The sequence below is a fragment of the Vicia villosa genome, linkage group LG3 (genome assembly GCF_029867415.1).
Source record: "Vicia villosa cultivar HV-30 ecotype Madison, WI linkage group LG3, Vvil1.0, whole genome shotgun sequence".
Taxonomy (NCBI): domain Eukaryota; kingdom Viridiplantae; phylum Streptophyta; class Magnoliopsida; order Fabales; family Fabaceae; genus Vicia; species Vicia villosa.
The window spans coordinates 18,637,845-18,659,681 of NC_081182.1; the positions used below are offsets into that span (position 1 = coordinate 18,637,845).

Genomic DNA, 21,837 nt, shown 5'->3' on the forward strand with positions numbered 1-21,837 from the left:
GAGTTGTGATTTGCATAACATGAATTGTGACATCCATGAAAAGATAAAGACACGAGTAACTTTTTTATATGGGATGTACACATGGGGTATATTGTAAACTTCCAAGAAGAAATGATATCGTGAATGATGAACATGAAAGCAATATAAAGAAGGAATAAGATGGGAGCAAGAATCATGGTGTGCCTGCAAGGGGAATTGGAGAATCCAAGGAGAAAAACAATAAATTGCAAAATAAATTGAATTTTTAGAGGATTGTCGAAAAAATTAAGTTTTTTTACATTATTCTCGGTTATGTTAAACTTGTATTTAATCATCAAGTGTAATTGTTGATTTAGGAAAATAATTATTTGGAATCCAAGACTTTAAGTTTTGTCAAATGTTGAAATAATTAGGACAAAATAATAATGTTCTTATATTAAGTACTTGATTCAATGAAGAGATGCTTGATGAGTTGAATTTACTCAATATTTTGGAATTAAGTTGGATTCATATTATGTTACGCATTATAGTTTGCCTTAAATTGGTCATAGTCTGCCCTTAAAAACTAGTTCTAATTTTTTAAATAAATTAGCGAAACCTAATTTGAATTCTCATTCCTCTTCTTTGTTTCTTCCTTCACTCACATATATGTTCGAAAATCGAAACCTCAAATATTCTTCTTTGTTTCTTCTTTCTTCTTTGCCTACGCCTAGAGGCCGACCTTGCCAACTTCATCTAAAATTACTAACAATGTCTATATCTTCTATTAAAATCCATCTCACTAGACTATGTGGTTGTCGTGCTCGTATGAAGTTCTACCACTGTAAGAACGACCCTAATAAAGGAAAGATTTTTTTTCTTATTATGTTGTGCATTATAGATTGTCTTAAATTGGTCATAGTGTGTCTTAAACACTAGTCCTAATTTTCTTTTACAAATTGGCACATATGCATTATAAATCCATAAATTGGTAGATATAAATTACTTCATGTTAACTTGTTAATTTTTTGTTATTGTCATACATTATATACATAAATTGGACATGGTTCCAATATTGTAATCTAATAATAAAATAAGAATAATCTGAATAGTATAGTGTTACCATACAATACCAAACCATAACCTTATAACTTCATTTTGCCTTACACTAGAATATTGTCTTACAAAAAAATCTAATACCAAGGGATAATGTTGTTTTACAACATGAAGACGAGACAATACTAAATTTAAAATATGGTTTTACATAAATTGTCAACAAACTTATTACAAATTATCACAAAATAGAACAAATTAATTTAAACTTTCACAAATATGGATTCATATTTAACATATTCATTGCAAAATGCATTTATATTTATTAGATCATTGTTCAATTTCCTAGTTGAATCAACACATGTTTTAAATTTTGGTTCATGTTATTGGTATGGTCTAAGTGTTTCATTTTCATCAACTTCTTCTAAAATAAAAAATAAGATTAATAACGTCTTCTTTTTAAACAAATGTTTTCTCTTTCAGGTAACTGGTTAGCCAAAGTGACAAACTACTTGGCTACTTTAAGAGATTTAGGACAGAAAATGAAAAGTTATAACCATATTGTCAACAAGTTGATAAGATCTTCATCTGACGCGTCTTAAGTTTGGTTTGTATGATGGTTAAGTAATTAAGTTGGTGAAACTAGCGCATTTGAAATTGAAGTTAATGGTATATTCATCCTGCACGGCTGGGTAAACAATGTCACCAATCGGTCGAAAACAAGTGATGGCGGCTACATCGAACATAGTTGACGTGATCATCCCACAGCAGAGTTAGAAGGCATTTGTCGAACTTTCCCAAAATTGCAATGTTGCGATGAGCGTGTTTGAACTGTACGTATGGCCAACCCTAGATAGCTCGACCAAGTCAAAGAGACCATGTTTCTTCCAAACTTATATTTTTTTTATTCCATCTTATTTAGCCATTGGATGTAATCTTTTTGCTTGACGTAAGGTGCAAAATGCAAGACGCGACAGGAAGCACTCATGAAGATCATATCATAAGTTTGATCTAAGAAAAAACAAGGTTTAGTGCGATAATAGCAAGGAAAGATTTTTTTTCACTTTCTTAGTGTTCGCAATAGGGAATAGGAATGGACCTAAAAATGCATGTATTTTGTCTGAGATGGAGAAGAGAATCAGTATATGAGATTTCTTTATCAGATATTTCTCTTTTTCCTTGAGCGGCTCAAGAACTTAAGCTTGGTTTTCCAACAAGAGTAAGAACTTTAATGGTTGCAGTGAGTGAAAGCGTTTTCTTTGGGTTTGATAAAGACGACATTGTTGCAGAATTCATGAGTAGCTTTGAGGATGATGAAGTGTGATAAGAATGTGTTTTTTTTTTTTAATTGGGAAATTGGAGATAAAATGAGGGAAAAGAAAAAATGGCGAAAGAGAATATACTTATAGTCATATGAAAAACTCTTCATTTTTTGTTTTCTCTTTCTTAAGAATCGACCGTTGGCGCTCTTTAGTATTCACGTGTCTTTCATTCAGAAGTAGAAAAGACAAGTTTTGTTATGTAGCCCACGTTTTTCTTGGAAAAACGAAGCCTTGATGGAAATATTTTAGATGCACGTCTCAAAAAGATGTTTTGATAAAGAGGTTACGTTGACATCAGCGCACCATTTTGAACAGATTTTAAAGTTTAAAAATCACCACTTATCTCTCAAATGGTCGAAAGTGACATTTTTACCGTGATAAACTAACCCTTCAAGGAGTGGATCAAGTAATGCTCTAAACCTCAATACTTAGACATAAAAAAAACTGAATATTATTCTATTTTTTATTTTCCGTTGTTGAAAATATAAATAAGTTACTTTTGCACTTGGGTAATATAACACCATGAATCATCACTGACAATCTACGAAGTCTTTAAAGGAAGCATTTTTTTTATCTCACTTCGCAAACTCAAATCCTTTACTAAACTTAACAAAACCTGCACTTTTTAATACATGATAATATTTATCATCTTTCTTTTCTCATAAATTAAAATGCTTGATCACTAGTTTTATAGAAATTGCTAACACAAGTATTGCAAGAAGAATATCTATTTACCACTTTATTATTACGACCATTTTACACAATGGTGTATATATGTCAGGATTTTGGAAATATAATCATTTTTCTTCCGGGTTCCATCCAATGTCCTTGCATAATTGATCGTAGATGTGCAAGGCAGCTATGCAAGACCTCCTATAGTATTTCATCCCATTTCTCCCCATCTTTCTTCATCACTTGGATGCTTGGCGCATATTTTTGTTAACTTCTTTAGTTTAATGAACAGTGAGAATATAATGGAAAAGAAATATTTGCAGAAACGGAAATAAATACTTTGCAATACCAATGTACACGCATGATGAAAAACTGGTTAACTCTTGTGCATATAAAATGGATAACTCAAACTGGTCCCAAAAGTAAGCGACAATACAGTAGGGCATCAAGGTAGTGGAGGAATATGGAAGTGCATACTGAGACCTTCATCAGGCTGCGGTATCGCTGGTTTGAATTCAACAGGTATGTTATGCATTATAATCAAGCAACCAGCTTGCGAGATATATGCTGGAAAATTGTGTCTAAAGTTCTTGATCCTATCTGCTAGAGGTGCCCTCCCCTGGGTTGGGCTGGGTTAAGGTCGAACGTTTATGGAGCCTGCAAAAGTGGTCTAAAAGTTGATATATAATCATATAAAACTAACATTCACATTCAAATTTAAAATGCTAAATAGCTCCAGAAGCACACAATATTATCCCCAACAAATATGCAGCTTATTCTAGCAACTGTTGGAAATTTCTTTTTTGGTACAAAGCAGCTGCGAGAAGAAACCTCTATACAATACAGAAGAAGACCAATTATAGTAATGTCACATGGACATCGTGATTTCATCTGACGGAAAATGATAAATAATAAATTTCAACTGAACTCTCAGCATCGGGCATGTTATAAAAGCAAGCCTGAGTACACGTAACAAATAATTTCTCCCACAATACATCACAGCTCAGCGCTAGGTACATCAACCGCCAGAATCTAGCAACTTCGCCAAACTAGTCCCCTAAAGCATTCATTACTCTTTAGTAACCCACCTATGGCCCCTAACCTGGTAGCTACCATAGGTTTGATCACTACTGCTTTCTCCACCACTCTCTCCACTCGTATATCCAGATTTCCGACGGTGGTGCTTCTTTCCCCTCGACATCGCACTATCACTGACACTCCCATTCAAGAGGGGATCATCGATTCCCCGAATCAACCTCCTTGCAGGTGATGATGACCCGATGCAGCTGTCATCCTTGATTCTTCTTTTATCTTTCTCATGCTTTTTAATGTTTTGGGATATCTTATGTAGTTTTTCATTGAATCTAGTGAACCCCTTTTCCACAGGCTCCACTGCTTGATGGACCGTGAACCTCACATCTTTAACAATCTGAATGATACAAAAAGGGCAGCAGATAAAAATTAAGAGGATTTGATATTAATACGAAACTAAACCCAATATGTAAATATTATTGATAAAGATAATTCTATAGAGTTTCCAATCTATTGTTGTCTTGAATGTTCCTAATAAGTCCATATGCATGTTTAGAAAATAAACTAACTGTGGGCATGGGGCAAAAACTGTAACTGAAATATAAATAAAAATTACTTTAGATAACTGCACCATACATTGTGTTTCCAATTCCATTATCCTTCAATTTTACCCGAGATCTCATCAGCTAGTATCCAACATCCTTCTATTCCTATAAATGTTTTCTTTTACAAAAATATTACAACAACAACCAAGTTTTATCCCATTAAGTTGGGTCAGATACATGGATCAAACTATGCCATAACGTCCTTCTAAAGTATATTTAGTGTGCATATTTAGTGTGCATCTCAATAAAGTATTAGTTGAGAGCACAGTTGCATTTATACAGTGATACACAGCATTTTATGCAGACTGTTCACTTTAGACACCAGTTTAACAACTACAAAATTGCACACATTAGGAAATGATTCATACAAGCTTGTTTAAATAACTACATAGCTAGCTACTGTATCATCTTAGACAACTTTTCATTTTCTTTTCCCACAGCAATATACGCTACTTTGACAGTTTGAAAACATTAAAAGTAAAATATTCTCTATGACACAATAACATCCATAGCTGAGTAGAATATTTGAACTAATCCCCTTATTATAATTTGAAAGAAAACAGTTTTCGTTCATTTCAGCTATGAATTAGTTCCTTTATGACAAGTTCATAAGTGCGTTGAAGAGATTAAGTTTTCATGGAATGAAAAAACAATATAATTTCCTAACCTTTACTAGGAAGGGGACTTTACTGAATGTTTACTAGCACCACACGCCAGAAAATAAAAAATTAAAATCATGTATATTGTAGCTACTAAGGACACTTACATATCCACCGCCGCCAATAACAACATCACGAACACTCTCTCTAATTGTCATCCCACTCTTGGCATCAACATCAGGTGCAGGAAGACGCAGTTTTGTGGGTCTCTCACTGTCTCTAATCTCATCAGGGTCAAGAGGACAATCAGCAGAGTAATCTCCCAGAACTGAAACACTTCCTGAGAGGCGCTCTCCCATTAGCTCATAAGGCTTTGCTGGAAATACATACAGGTGAACTATGGAAGCAATGCCCATCTGTGCTGGATGAATAGAAAGTACTGTTAAACTTTACTCTTCCTCTTGTCTGAAACAGTAACTAAAATCTAAATCATGAAGATAAGCAAGAAAGAACATTTTACTTATGTGTCCAAGAAGGTTCCAGTTAGTACAAGTTCCAGAATCAGTGTACAGAAACCCAAGAGATGGAGTGTTGACAATCATAAATGCAAAATACAACAGCAAACTACATATTATAAAATAAAATATGGAACTTTCTAGCATACATTCCTCCCATGACATTGGGTTGCTTTGCTTGACTATTAATAAAATCAATTAAGTCATCAACCACTTGACATAGGCGTTTATAAGTTGGGGCTTACAGCTCCACTTCCATGCTCGAAGTGGTAAATACTACTAGAAGTTTTGACAAAATAAAGTTACAAAATTTTATGTTGTTATTTTAAAAAAAAAAAAATTATTTAATTGGGAAAATAATGACAAAATTTAATGTAAAATAGTTTAAGTGAAGGGTTAAACTGAAAGAAAAAACGACCACACCAAACCTTTGTATCCTGTTTATATTTATTATTATTACATCATCTAGTCTTAAAAATAAAAGATTTTGGGTCAAATACATCTGCTTTTGCTGACCCAGCTTTCTCGTATATTTAGAACCAGAGAGAGTACTATTATATAGTCACCAAGCTTTAGTATGATATGATTGTTTTTCACGAAACCTAGTTCCATGAGAAACAATCATATTATATTAAAGGTTGGTGACAATATAATACAAAGATATGTGCGGAAGATCTATGGACAGATTAATTAGCAACAAACGGACTCAAATCATCTAGACAAACTCAGAAGATGGTTACCAAAAGAAAGAATCCATTCGGGAAATCACGCTCACTAATCAAGGTCCTGCATTCCAGACCAGGGATGAGCAGGGCCTTTGAATCAATCATGGTTGAATAAAAGTTTCCTCGCAACAGTAAGTTGCAAGGCACGTTGAACATAAATGCGGAAGCAATTGCTCTTGCAAAAAATGCAAGCTTAACTTCAGTGAAGGACATCTACCTCAATGCAAATGATGAAATCTTGGACACTTGACTTAAAATGCAAGCCTTGTGCGATGGGACTTTTGAACAAACCAAACGTATATAATAGAGCAATTGCCACACCTTGCCACCAAGTGAGAAACACAATTGATTTAAATGTCAAAAATTTGGCCAATGGCTTTATATGAGCCAATTCTTCCTTTGTAACAGTATAAAATTGAACAAGGCAGTACAGTGCCCATGACTGACTGAAATTTAGAACCACTGCCACATAAGGATACCTGCAAATGTAGCAAAATAGCTCATGCATTCAGAAATATCTTAAGTACCTTAACCTGTTATAAAAGAGCATAAAAAGATAAACTTTAATATGAATATACCGAACATTTGAATATAAAATTTCAATTACCAAATCCATAATTATCATATAATCAATTCAACACCACTTTATGCAAATAATTCACAATAGAATAAGTAACAAGCAAATGTAGACAAAAACATCACTTAAAAGGTATAATTTAGAGAGAAATGCTAAATACACTAACATCCAAACATTACTTCTAATTTCTTGAGTAAAGAAAGATATAAAAGACAAGCGCAATACTTGCTAGAGTTTCAAAACATCCCTTTATGTTTTTTCTTTCCCTCAAATAATTAGGAGGAATACCAAGCTAATGTTTTAAGAAGACTTCGCATTTCTCTAGTTTATTACACCCTCTGTCTCAAAATAAGTGTCTTTTTAGTCTAAAAAATTTGTCTCAAAATAAGTGTCATTTTACTTTCTCAATGCAACATTAATTCATTTGTACCTACTCCCTCCGTCTCATAATAAGTGTCTTATTTGAGCTTTGCACGTTTTTTAAGAAAATGATTAGATGTATTGATTTTAATGATAAAATTAATATCATTTACTAAAGTACCCTTATTTATTATAGGTAATGGAATAGTTGAAAAACGTGAAAGCTAATATATAAGGGTATAGTAGTGGAAAAAAGTAATAAATGTTGCATTGATATTCTAAAGAGACATTTATTTTGAGACATAAAAAAAGTGGAAATGAGACACTTATTATGAGACGGAGGGAGTATTTCTCTAGATTATTATTGTCTGCACAAATCTCAAGACATTAAATCTCACTTACATTTATGACAATCCATGTGTAACTAATAACAATTAAGGACAATTTTGTAAAATTGTTACATTTATTCCTTCACTCATTACTTTTCTTAATCAGTGTGCAACAACCTTAAAAGACTTTTATTTTGAGACGGAGGGAGTGCAAAATGTTTCTTCTCTAACAAGGAGAGGATAAAACAACAGGAAAACGGAAAATTTTCACATTAAAAAAAACACCAATTACATTCTAAAACAATGGAGTATCACACTTCACAGCCAGTAGGAGGCACATCTAAGATATGAAGGCCAAGGAGCCAGGTGTGAGAGCCAATCTACAACCAGATTAAATTTCTTTGTCCCAGTGCTAATTTTGAGTCTTGACATCCCAAGGTTTCCTCTTGGTAAAAAAAAAAATCATGTTTTACAATGGTTATATTACTGACTAGTCTTTATGCTGGCATTCTCAGGTACCAGCTCACGATCAGTGCCTATAATTTGTCAAGGGACAAACTTATGCAGCATGACCAAAAAGGGAAATAGTTTAATCATCTACTTCAAAGATCAACATGAAAGCCTTCCCAAGTTTGGGTATTTTCTTCCTATATTTGCTGTCTGATAATCTTGTAATGCTCCAAGTTTACATGAAATTTGAGTAGTTCAATAATTGCAATAGCTTCTATGAGATGTTTGATAAGTGGAATAGGATGGAATGGTGTTCCATTACTTGGATATCAAAAATAGGATATAATGGAATGGAAGTTAATAAAGAAACACAACCAAGATAGTTGAAACAAGAAAATGATGATAAAATATAATAAGTATGTGGCAATTGTTGATTATGGTACCAAGGGTAATAGTTTAAAAATTGCTTACCCACATCCTACTTTGAATTCTCCTTCACAGTAGACTCCAAAGGCTTCAAGGATTACGGCCAAAACAGCAGTAAAAGATTTGATGATCATCTGTAAGGAGTTGGAGAGATTTAAATAGAAGGAAAGAAAATATAAAAAACGAAGGATGAAAGTGAGATAAATGGAGAATACATACATATTGAACAATACCAGATTTGACAATTTGGAAAAAGCGGGGACCAAGTTTCCATGGGTTAAGGAAGTATTTGAGAGGAAAAGGATGGTTTATAATGCCAGAGTGAGAAGAATGGTGGAGAAGAGGAGTTTTAAAAGTAGCACGGCCTTCTCTTTCCATAAACAAAAGAGTCCTTTCTTCGCCTCCGAGGCAGGCAATAAGGTATCTTCCAAAGCAATACATGGCAAATGATTCATAGCAATCACGGAGTATCTCGCAGTCAACACTAATGGAAGGATTGACCAAGGACACAAACTGAACAAGAAGAAGAAGTCATTAATTAATGATGAATTGGAAATAATAAAGAGATAGAAAAAAGCAGTAACGTAACATACAGATTCAATAGAGTAGCAGGGAACCATGAGGATAACACCAATCAAGAACTTCTGCTCTTCGGGATTCTTATAAGCGGAAAGATGCTCAAAAAGAAGATAGAGGGAGAGAGTAAGAGTGGTAAGGAGAAAAGCAGCGGCGATAAGAGTTGCCCATAGAGGAGGGGAGTAAAGTAATTCCAACATTGAACCAACCAACCAACCAACTCACACCATAATAATAATAATTGAATTTCAACTCAGTTGCTGCCAGTGTTGTTGATGGATCAGAATGAGAATATCAGAAATTGGGGATCAGAGGAAGGAGTGAAGTTACCGTAACAGAGAGAGAGAGAGAATTGGAATGAAAAGATGATGGACGATCCGTGATCAGAGTTGTTAGGTCAAACTTATCTTATCTCCGTCGTCCTCCACTCATCCCCCGTCTACGCTCCGACCTGCCCTCCCCCTCTTCGTCATTTTTTTTTCTTCTTCTCACAATTAAAAATATATTTGACTATTGTTTTTGACAATAAATTATTTTATGTAATAATAAAATGCTACTAATATGAATTTATTTATTGCCTTCTCTCAAAAATATTAGTTGGTTGAAAAAATAAAACTCTTATTATAAAAATAAAATAAAATTCATTTATATAAAAATATAATAATTGATTTTGGTTTACAGCAAAAAAAAGAAGAGTTAATAGTGGCGTGAGAAAGAGAAAAGAGAGGAAGAGGATGAATGAAACGGTACTGCGGGAATGGTTCAATCGAGTTGACTCGGAGAATAGTGGAAGCATAACCGCGCTCCAACTCCAGGTTATTCAATTTCCTAATTTCTCATCGATCATGATATCATATATGATTCTAACAACCAATTAATAAATCAGTCAGCTCTAGGTAAGGGAAACCTGGAATTTTCCCTCTCAGTTGTTGAGCAGATGATCAGGTTAGCTCCTCTAATTTCACTTCTTCTCCAATTTCATTATTCTTTTTCACCTTTTTTCTTTCATTCATTCATATACAACAACAACAGGATGTACGATTTTGACAGGAATGGTACCATGAGTTTTCAAGGTATTTATTGTAATTTGCTTTTCATTTTATATTTATTATTACTCTCCCATCCCATCACATCCCTATCATTCTATTTCTTCTTTCTTCCTTCCAGAATTCGTTGCTCTCAACAACTTCCTTCTTAAGGTGCTTACTACTTCCTCCCACTTATCTTTCTCCCCCCTTCAATACTCATCACCACTTGTATGTATAATGCCCCTGCAGGTTCAACATGCATTTTCTGATCTAGAAAGGTTATCTTTTCTTCTCCTCTAGTATTTCATGCTCCATTAACTTTTACTACTCTTACAAAATCAAAACATCTTCTCACTCTCTTCTTCTCACTCATGCAGGGGTCGTGGTTTCCTTCTACCTGATGATGTCTTTCAGGTATATTCAAACTATTTTTCTGCCAATCTCATCAAACTTGTTAACTAAATATACACAAAAACCTTAGACTTCCAGGAAAAGATCTAGCTATTATATCTTGCTTCTTAGACTTCGAGGAAATTAAGGAATCACTTCGAACTAATCGATGTCTACTAATATACCTTCTTATATTAAGACAGTGGACACATCATTCACTTGACATGCCTTCCAACCGCAAATTGGTCCGTGAGTACTTGTTTCCATCTTCACCCACTTAGCTCGGTTTATGAATTAGATGTGAATTAGTGTGAGCTGTAGATGTAGAAGGAGAACCGGATGTGTATGGAACTCCCCGGGAGTAGAAAACTTTTAGAGAAGGGGAATAGTCCCTTTCATTAAAAGAAAAGGAAAGCAAGTTAGAAAAAAGTGAAAATTTAAAAGGTTTTGGGATGCCTAGTCTTGTCCTGCCGCCTTTTCTGTACTATTCTAACATTATTAAGAGGTTTTGGGAGGCATCCATGGGTAGTGGGGAAAATGGTCATAGGGACAATGTACTTTTATAAATATTTTGCAATTAATAATTTTTAACTTTTGCTAAAAAAAAATTGTTTACAGCATACTATGTAATCTATTAGGTTGTAAGTTGAATTCTTCACCTATAGCTTACTTGTGTACCGTACCGAAGAGAATTATGAATTATGTGGCAATGATTAGGACAGCCCCCAATCTACATCATGTAATCCAAGGAGCTAGAATTCAGATGACTAGTGAAAAACATAACCTTTCCATGGCAGCTCTTGAGATATCACAAAAGCGCTCTAAGTATCTGCCTGCCTTTTGTACCCATCATCATTAAACAAGCGAGTTCCTAAATCCTGAGGGATACTAGCAGCTTAAACCCTCAGGCCCCTGCCTCGGTAAACAGTTCAAAATATTGCTTTTGACATAACAAAGTTGCCTTTCCAGAATAAGCAACCTCCCTGGAAGAACTTGAGTAACCTGAGGTCCGTTATGCCAATCATAACTTGTAGATTTACCTTAACCTTTGCAAATCCCTCTAGAGATTTCCCACTCAAGATCATGTCATCTGTATCTATATATGCTGATAACACAGTAAATGTAGTGGCATTTCTCTTGATGTGAAGGCCTGGATTTGAACTGCTTGATTATAACCAAACTGAGTAAGAAACCGCTATAAGTTCTCATTCCTTTTTTTGCTAGCCTCTCTGAGTGTCAAGAATTCTTGGCTTGATGTTTTTCTCATTATTATTTCTCGTATATATAGAGGTTACAGGGCTATATTGGTAATTACACTAAATAATTACATTTTAATGAGAACAAGTCAATTTCTAATTTGTTTCCCTTATTCTAGAAACAAACCCTTATTCTAGGAACAAACCCTTATTCACATCCCCCCTCAAATTGATGCTGCTTGTCAATAAGCATCAATTTGCTAACAAGAAACTGATGACGTGGACGCGGAACAGCCTTGGTAAGAATATCTGCAATCTGCAACTGAGTACTGACATGAGGAAGTGATATGATTCGGTCATCATAAGCATCACGAATTGAGTGACAGTCAACTTCAATATGTTTGGTGCGTTCATGAAAAACAGGATTCGCAACAATTTGGATGGCACTTGTATTGTCAGCATAAAGCGAAGTTGGCTCTATTTGAGGAAATCCAAGTTCAGCCAAAAGACCACGAAGCCAAATTATTTCAGAACAAGCAGCAGACATGGCACGATACTCAGATTCAGTAGAAGATTTAGAGACTCTCGCTTGTTTCTTACTTTTCCATGAGATCAATGAAGAGCCAAGAAACATGCACCAACCAGTGACAGATCGTCGAGTATCAGGACACCCTGCCCAATCTGCATCACTATAAGCACTCAATTTAGGAGCAACTCCACTAGGAAAGAATAAACCACGATGAGAGCTTCCCTTCAAGTAACGAATTATACGACGAACTGCTGCCAAGTGAAGGTGGCGAGGAGAGTGCATGAATTGACTTACTTGTTGAACAGCAAACGATATGTCAGGGTGAGTAATAGTCAAGTAATTAAGGCTACCCACGAGTTGACGATACAATAAGGGATCATGCAACAGATCACCATCATCACGATGATATTTAACATTAACCTCAAGCGGAGTATCCACTGGATTAGCCGATTGGAGACCAGCCATGGAAATTAAATCTGTGGCATACTTGTGTTGATGGAGGAATATGCCCTTGGATGTAGAATGAACCTCAAGACCAAGAAAATAATGCAAATTACCAAGATCTTTCATATGAAACGCTACTTGTAACTGCTGTTTAAGGCTTTGAATGGAAGCATGATCAGAACCAGTAATAATCATATCATCAACATACAGAAGAAGTAGGACGATTCCAGTAGACGTTCTATGAATAAATAGAGAAGAATCATACTGACTCTGAGTAAAGGAGAACCCAAGTAGAGTGAAGCGGAATTTTTCATACCATGCTCTAGGCGCTTGTTTCAAACCGTATAAGGAGCGTTTAAGCTTGCACACACCCTTAGATGATGAAAATAAACCTTGAGGAGGAGTCATATAAATGTCTTCCGCGAGGTCACCATGAAGAAAAGCATTTTTCACATCTAATTGATAAAGAGCCCACCCGTTAAAAGCAACTATAGAGAGTACCGTACGAACAGATGTCATTTTAGCAACCAGTGTAAATGTCTCATCATAATCAATTCCATATTCCTGCTTGTTTCCTAAGGCAACCAAGCGAGCCTTGAAACGGTTGAGGGACCCATCCGAATTCAATTTCACAGAATACACCCATTTGCAGCCAATGGGTTTGACATCAGGAGGACAAGAGACAATATCCCATGTGAAATTCTCTTGAAGAGCTTGAAGTTCCTCATTCATTGCTTTTATCCAACGTACATCTTTAACAGCCTGTGAATAACAAGTAGGAATAGATATGCCAGAGAGCGTGGCAGTCAGAGAAGTATGTGCTGAATCATACCTGTCTGGTGAATATCTGTCTGGTGCTCGAGATATTCGAACAGAACGTCGTGGTTCAACCGTTACAGGATCAGGTGGCGGTTCAGCGTCGGGAAGGGGTGTGGGAACCTGCTGTTTGTGTTTTCTGACATATACATGACCTGGTTTATAACGCTCTATAGATTGAGGCATAATAGAGAACTTAGGAAGAGTAACAATATCATTCATGACAGGAGAAACGCATGGAAATATAAACTGATTATCAAAAAATGTCACATTCCTAGAAATGCGAAAACGATGGTTAGTGACATCATAACACACAAATCCCTTATGCGAGTGACTATACCCCATAAACGCACATTGAACAGACTGTGCTCCAAGCTTATGTCTTTCAAATGGAGGTAAGTGCACAAAACAAACACATCCAAAAGTATGTAAATGATTATAACTAGGCTAAATTTTAAAAAGGCGAAAGAAGGGAGAATCAAAATCAATAACCGTAGAAGGAAGACGATTGATCAAGAATACGGCTGTGGAAAGAGCCTCAACCCAAAATCGGGATGGCACAGAAGCTTGAAGAAGTAATGTGCGTGTTACATCAAGCAAATGACGATTCTTTCGCTCTGCCATCCCGTTTTGTTGAGGGGTATTGGGACAAGACCGTTGAGACAAGATCCCTTTTTGTTGAAGGTATTCCTGAAATTCATGAGACATATACTCACCTCCCGAGTCAGATCGAAAAATTTTAACACTTGCTTGAAATTGATTTTCAACATATGTCAAAAACTTCTGAAACATAGAAAACACTTCAGACTTAGATCTAAGAAAATATATCCAAGTAAAGCGGCTGTAATCATCAATAAATGTGACAAAATATTTATAGTGAGCATGAGATGTTGCAGGAGACATTCCCCACACATCACTATGAATCATCTCAAAACAAGTAGAAGCACGATGAGCGCCTGACGGAAAAGGGAGTATTTTACTTTTAGCCAATTTGCAAACGGCACATGAAATAGAAGTAGTACACGCATGTTTATTTCCCAACAAACCAGTTTTAAATAAATGAGACAAAACAACAGAATTCGGATGGCCCAATTTTCTATGCCAATCCTCATAAGAGTTCAAAACAGTATTACATGCAAAAGATAAATGACTAGAACTAAACTGGAGTGGAAACAATCTTCCCACTTTAGGCCCCTTCGCGATCACCTTTCCCGACACCTGCTCCTGCACAAGACAACCAACACGAGAAAAACTAACATTACAATTGTTATCCACCAATTGACCAACCTACAATAAGTTGGAAGCAAGTCCGGGTGATACAAGCACGTCACGAAAGTTTGAGTCTATGTCACCAACATCAGTGATAGAAAGTTTATTACCATCAGCAATTTGAATTTGCTGATTACCATTATAGGAATGTACATTTTGTAAGTATTTAGAGGAACCCGTCATGTGATTGGATGCACCAGAATCAAGAAACCATGATTGAGAATTATTAGAAGACTTACCCTGAATTCCCAAGGCTGAAAGAGCAGAAAGTACCATTTGTTGAATCATTTCAGGTTGTAGAACACTACCGGTACCAGTACTAAGAGGACCAACTGCAGAGTTGGTAGTGGCATGGAATGCTTGAGTTGGACGTTGTACTGGTCGGGGAGGACGTGTGGGACAGTCAGAGATGATATGACCCTGTTGTTTGCAGTAGTTGCAAAACTTCTTACTGCAGTTGCGAGCTACATATCCAAATTGTTTGCAAGAAAAACATTGAACTTGTCGCATATCACGACCCTTTCCTCTACTTTGAGCAGCATATGCAATTGCCACAGGTTCGGAACTAACAGCATCATGAGACATGGTTCCTTGCGTAAGTAGACGTTGTTCCTCCCTTAGAAGTTCACCGACACAAGTATCCAAAGAAGGAACAGGATTCCTATTGAGCAAAGCGCCTCTAACAATCTCGAATTCTGGACGAAGTTTCAAGAGAAATTGATCTCGCCTACTTGTGTCGTAGACCTCTTGAACAGCCGTGAGAGAGGTTTTGGGAACATTAGCATGTATAATAGCAGAGTGTTCTGTCCAGAGATTCAGAAAACCAGAATAGTATTATTGAATAGGTAGGTCACCTTGTTTGTAGTTGGCTATGTCTAGCTCCAATTGAAAACGTTTTGCCGAATTGTCCTGGTTGTAAATGCGCTTCAGATAATTCCATATTTCTTGAGCAGTTGAAAAGGAGCGCAAATTATTTATCATCTGAGGATCAATACTATTGAGAATCCAAGTGATGATTTGAGCATCTTGAGTTTCCCATACATCTAAAGCAGTTTTATCCGTCGGGGCCTTAGAAACACCATCTAAGTGACTCCATAATCCCTTTCCTCTAACATACATCTTGAATTGAAATTCCCAAGCCGAATAATTCTTGCCGGTGAAACGAACACAGAAGTTATCTCTTTCTTTTTCGGAAGCCATTGAAATTATGTTGTAATTAGATTCAACCTCACTATTGATGTATTACTATAATAATTATTATTATTATAATAATAATAATAATTATTATTATTATAATAACAACCTGCAACCAAAAGGAACAAAGCTCGTGCAGTACCAATATATCCCAAGAACAGTACCACTCGTGAAACCGTAACAATTCCAATGTTTCAATTTGGAATTAGCGGCGGAACCAAATTATAACCACAAACCACGAACCACGAACCAAAATAAAACAAAATTATAACCACGAAAACAAACCGGTCACGACCTAGAATCACTATTCGTGAAAGGAGGATCGCAAACAACCGAAGTAAGCCGAAGCCCTAAACCCAGAATCACGATGGCAATCGATGCTAAACGAATTCCACGGTGAACGATCAGGAACCAGAAACGATGAACAACAAACTGAATTGATCAGGATGTTGTCACAGAACCAAGAGAGAAAAAAATCAGAACCAGAAAATCACAGGTTTGATCTACGAGGCTGATACCATGTCAAGAATTCTTGGCTTGATGTTTTTCTCATTATTATTTCTCGTATATATAGAGGTTACAGGGCTATATTGGTAATTACACTAAATAATTACATTTTAATGAGAACAAGTCAATTTCTAATTTGTTTCCCTTATTCTAGAAACAAACCCTTATTCTAGGAACAAACCCTTATTCACACTGAGATCATAGAACGATTTCAGAAACATGCACCCTTTGTTTGCTGAAATTGTGAAGACAATCCTTCTACAATTTGGTTTTGATGAAGACAAGATTTCAATTGCAAAAGGAATGGATCAATTCATATGAAAGCATAAAGATTCAAGTATTTCAAAAAGAGTTTAAACTTCATTGATCAAAAATATTAAGGTATATAATATACAACTCTCTTGATGCATAAACAAGTGTTCTCAAACATTCATACATGTTCCATAATATTTGCAAATCATTAGAAAATCATTCAAGCCATTAAAAATGAGTTTTTGGCATTTTTTGCATGTGGGAACCGAGTTCCAGTTTGGAGGAACCGGTTCCCAGATCCCACTGCCAAGCATATTTTCGTTCATCATATCCAGGAACCGAGTTCCACTTTCTGGGAACCGGTTCCCCAGTTCAAATTTTCAAATTTTTTAAACATTGCATATAGGGAACCCGGGTTCTGTTTTAAGGGAACCGGTTCCCACGTGAATTTTTTCAAAAATAGGTTAGATAGTAGGCATAGGCTTGTACAATAATTCTAACTATAGTGAAATCTCTTTCGTGTTTGAAAGGGGACTGGAGTACTCTCGGATTGTGAGGGGAACCAGTATATATCGTTGTGTTCTTTATCTTTTCGCTTTTACCGCTTTCATTACCATTACCAAGAAAAAGATAAAAACCATCAAAAGCCTTCAAACACTTAACCAAAAATTATTAGAAGTATTCTCATAAAACCGATTAAATTTTTGAAAACCTAATTCACCCCCCCTCTTAGGCGCAATCTTATACTTACAGAAATACCCCCATAAAACCATGCAGAAAAGCAATATTAATGTATAATTGGTGAACCAACTATTTGTTAATAGATGCAACTACGACACCATCTGCAACAGGTAAGAAAGTCTCAAATTAATACCCTCAATTTGATTATACCCTTTTGCTTTGAGTTGGAAGTCTGGCCTTAAACCTCTATTGTTCTACCTTGTAAGTCCATTTGCTTCCTATAGGTTTGACAGTAAGAGGCAAATCTACTGGAGTCCAAGTATGTTTTTCTTCTAGAGCCTTCGATTCAGCATGAATAACATGTATCCAACATTGTTATGTACATGCTTCCCATGTAGGAAGTGGGCTCTTTCTGAATTGAGTGGCAATATATACTTGTCATATGAAAGAGAGAGATTATTGTGCCTGATGTAGTCATTAATTGGATATGCTACTTTACTAGTAGCAGAATCGTATTGGTAAACCTAATGCACACGGATCTCCTTGGCTGATTTCTGCTGGAGAAATAGGTGTTGATGGTAATTTTGAGTCAATGGTTTCAGCACGAGCAGGAATATATAGATCAGGTAACATCTCCGTATCATATTGAGTTTATGTGGAGGGTACAGGTTAGGTTACTACTCTAGATCGTTTACTTTTTTTGACAAAATGTTACCTCTTCAGCCATTTTTTAGGCTGACTATCTGAGGATTGACTAATTGTTCTAGGAGGCATGATTCATCTTCGTTTCTTAGGATTATTTTTGTAAGCACTAGTGGATTACATAGTGAATGATCCCTCTTAGTATTAATATTTTTTGATAGTCAGTATCATAACATTGTTTTTAGAAAGTGAATATATTTAATCATAATTCTCAATTTTGAATTTTGGCGTGCTAATTATACATATACATATGTGCTGTCTCATTGTCCTATATTTTGGACATTAGCTGTGCCGCAGTGTCCATGTTCGTGTCATGTATCTTCTTAGGATAATCTTGTGGATCCAGTAATGTGGATCTCTTTTGTCACCTCATCCATGGTTTTATTATGATAGACTCTAAATTAGAGGAAAAGAAGATTAGTGAGGTTATCTTTGGTTTCAGAAAGGACTTCTTACAGAAAAGTCCTAACTCTGGGACCCCCCCACTGCTGCAGATTGAGAACTAGGGCTTTTTCCATAAAAATCATTACTTTTCTTGATTTCTACATAGTTTCTATCACAATGTTCTCCTCTTACAACGGTGTCCTTGCTTTATTTGTTATTACCTAGATATAAGGATGTTGTTAATGAGAATCTTCATAACTGGTTTTATACTGCATTAGGTTCTCTCTTGCAATCCCCCGTCTTGATGAATTCCTAAATACCTTTTCAGGCCGTAGTGAAAATTGGCTTCATGCTGGATTCTCCTGCTTTTTACTCTGTCTGTGAGGTAAAGTATCTTTCGTTTTAGATGTAAAACTAAATTTATGCTGGAGAGGTTGCGTTTAACAATCCATGGTTATTGTCAAAATCATGGCAAGGTAGTATACACAAGCATCATGATAGCTTGAATGTAGTGGTGAGACAGAGAAACCAATGTTGCACTGTGTCCGACTATGTAAATTTATTTGGCATTATTTCATTGTTTTGCCTCCTAGAGTAAACTTTCGTAGGCCATATCTATGCAACATTGCAATTTAGAAGACCATGCCAAAACATTTCTTTTGATTCTTCTCAGAGCTTTGATCAAAGTAAAAATGGGAGGTTTCGGCTGGATGACTTCATATCACTCTGTATATTCTTACAATCAGCTCGGTATGTTCACACACCATACAAAATATAACAAAGCCCCTTGTTTGAATTTTCATTTTACTTTTCAGTATAATGTTGTAATAATTCTTTATTTCTCACAGGAATTTATTTACTTCATTCGATACCGCGAAACAGGGCAGAATTACTCTCGATCTGAATCAGTTTGTCTATTGTAGTGAGTAGCGTATAATATATTTTGTATAATTGTTAAATTCAGTGTTAGTTTGAAAATATTTCAGTGTTAGTTTGTCTATTGTAGTTTTGTAGAAACCTCTTATACAAAGTATAATTATCCACAATCATTCAATTTTGGAGTTTTATATGAGAAGTGTTTAATTAAGTTGTTTACCTAAGAACTCATTTGGACTGCCACTTGGTATTTTCCATGTTTTACTCACTTAATCCTTATTCTCTTGTGCTTCTTTTTCAGCTGCCAATTGTAGGATATGATTGGACTATATGGTGACTTGTGAAGATGATTTTCAAATATTTGAAGACAATGTTAGACCAAGTTTAAGTTGTGTTGTACCAGTATCAGATTCAAAGGACACTTTAAGCTTGCGCACTGGGTGCCAAAGATAGAGTACTTTTTCTTTTTGATGTTGTTATTTTGTTTATGGAACTAGTTTTCACGGATAAACACAAGTATCATACAAAATTTGGTTTTATAATATTTATATAATTTAAAAGTGAAATAATAATTTAAAAATTATAGGAAAAAAAGTATTTTTAAAAATATCTATACAAATATCTAAATAACAAAATGTGGTTATGTATATGTGTAAAATCAATTTTTATCATTAATGCATGCATATTATATAACTAAATAATATGTATAAATTTAATAATAAATATAATCCACTATTTGTAGCATGTTGAATAAATTAAATACTTAAAATTACATATTATATTCCACTAACAAGTATACTAATAAAATATATTTATAAATAAATATAAGGAAGAAATATACTTAAATTTAATAATAAATATAGTATTCATAAATTATATTTTTATTTAAGTGTGTGTGTGTGTGTGTGTGTGTGTGTGTGTGTGTGTGTGTGTGTGTGTGTATATATATATATATATATATATATATATATATATATTATAAAAAAGTTGGTGAGGGTTATTATTATTAAGAAAAATAGGTGGTGAGGGTTATTATCAAAATATGGTGAGTTATTTATTATTAAATAAGTTGTGTGAGGGTTTTAAGAAAAGGAACATATTAGTATTAAAATTTTCATTTCTATTGAAAAAGTATTATTTAAAAAAATGATTATGCAAACTTTTCAAAAAAGTTATTGCATAATCCGGTGTTCAATTCCTACTCTTGTAATTTCTAGTAAATTGTTATTTTTTAAATATGTAGTTATGCTCGCAAAATATTTAAAGGAAATTTTAATAATAAAGAATAAAGATATTTAATCATTTCTCCTGTCATAAACAAAATTATGTTAATAATGAAGAAAATATATCTCAAAAAATTGTTTGGTTTTATTAGTAATTATTCAAATTAATTCTAAAGGTAACTTCACTTAAAGCACATGTGTTGAGTGTATATAATCAAGCCTTACAAGAAAAGGAATTTCAAGAAAGGCATAATGAATTGAAAGAATCAAACTTCCAAGAATCATGGTGAAGGGAATGCCAAAGGTGGTTCAAGTAATACAAAGAACAAAATAAGATATTCGATGTTAAAACAGTCAAAAGTAAGTCTATTTTACTTATGAATATAAGTCAAAGAAGGTCTCCAAGAGACAAGACATATAAAGTTCACTTTTCACATGATGATTTTGACTTATAAAAGTTTTGCTAATGGCAACAATTAAAGGTGAATGTGAAGATCAGGATAAATGGTACATGTTTCTCAAATCATATGAGTGGAGGGAAGGATTGGCTCATTGATCTTGATGAATAAATAAACAAAAATATAGATTTGCTTATGATAATGTGGTGAGTCCAGAAGGAATTAGGGAAGTAATGATCCAAAGAATAAATAGGAAAAAAATATATATTTTTTAGGTGTTGTATTTAGTCTTTGTCAATTATTAAAGAAAGGTTATACCAAGAAGATGAATGAGAGGCTAATGAAGGTGTATGATCGAAAAGAGAGAATTGATCTTTAAGGCACCACTGTAAATGACCTTTAAGATCGGAATTAATGTAGATGAAAATCAAAGCATGACGTTAACCACATGTGATAAAAATTGAATATGACACTAGAGGCATGGACATTTGAATTTTAGAGATTTAAGTATGTTGCACACGAAAATAGTGAAGGACGTTCCACGAATCGAATGACCAAAGTATGTTTTAGAAAAATGTTGCACATATAAATAGTCAAGAAATATCTACCAATTTGAAGTGTCAATCAAGGCCACATGGAAGCTTGAATTCATCCACTATGGTGTTTATGACCCCTACGAAGTCAAGTTATCATGAGGTAATTGATATTTTGTCTACTTCATTGATGAATACACTAGGAAATTGTGGATT

The 21,837-nt window shown here is 34.7% G+C and overlaps 2 protein-coding genes across 3 annotated transcripts; one reads left to right on the forward strand and one right to left on the reverse strand.

Moving 5' to 3' along the window:
* Positions 1 to 3,698: 3,698 nt before the first annotated feature.
* LOC131660514 (protein LAZ1) lies at positions 3,699 to 9,721 on the reverse strand. The gene is made up of 6 exons (XM_058929758.1): positions 9,217 to 9,721; positions 8,843 to 9,136; positions 8,669 to 8,757; positions 6,699 to 6,960; positions 5,409 to 5,657; positions 3,699 to 4,434 (listed from the first exon to the last, which is right to left on the reverse strand). The coding sequence occupies exons 1-6, from the start codon at positions 9,397 to 9,399 to the stop codon at positions 4,075 to 4,077; spliced, it is 1,437 nt and encodes a 478-aa protein (XP_058785741.1). The 5' UTR covers positions 9,400 to 9,721; the 3' UTR covers positions 3,699 to 4,074.
* Positions 9,722 to 9,854: 133 nt separating this feature from the next.
* Positions 9,855 to 20,011, forward strand: LOC131660515 (uncharacterized). 2 transcript variants are annotated; one of them, XM_058929759.1, is made up of 10 exons: positions 9,855 to 10,014; positions 10,086 to 10,144; positions 10,232 to 10,272; positions 10,367 to 10,398; positions 10,477 to 10,505; positions 10,605 to 10,641; positions 18,920 to 18,976; positions 19,265 to 19,341; positions 19,440 to 19,513; positions 19,769 to 20,011. In XM_058929759.1, exons 1-10 carry the CDS (start codon positions 9,934 to 9,936, stop codon positions 19,786 to 19,788), a joined length of 507 nt encoding a protein of 168 aa, XP_058785742.1. In that variant the 5' UTR covers positions 9,855 to 9,933; the 3' UTR covers positions 19,789 to 20,011. The 2 variants fall into 2 exon arrangements, with proteins under 2 accessions (XP_058785742.1, XP_058785743.1); XM_058929760.1 differs by having other exon boundaries at positions 10,250 to 10,272.
* Positions 20,012 to 21,837: the final 1,826 nt, after the last annotated feature.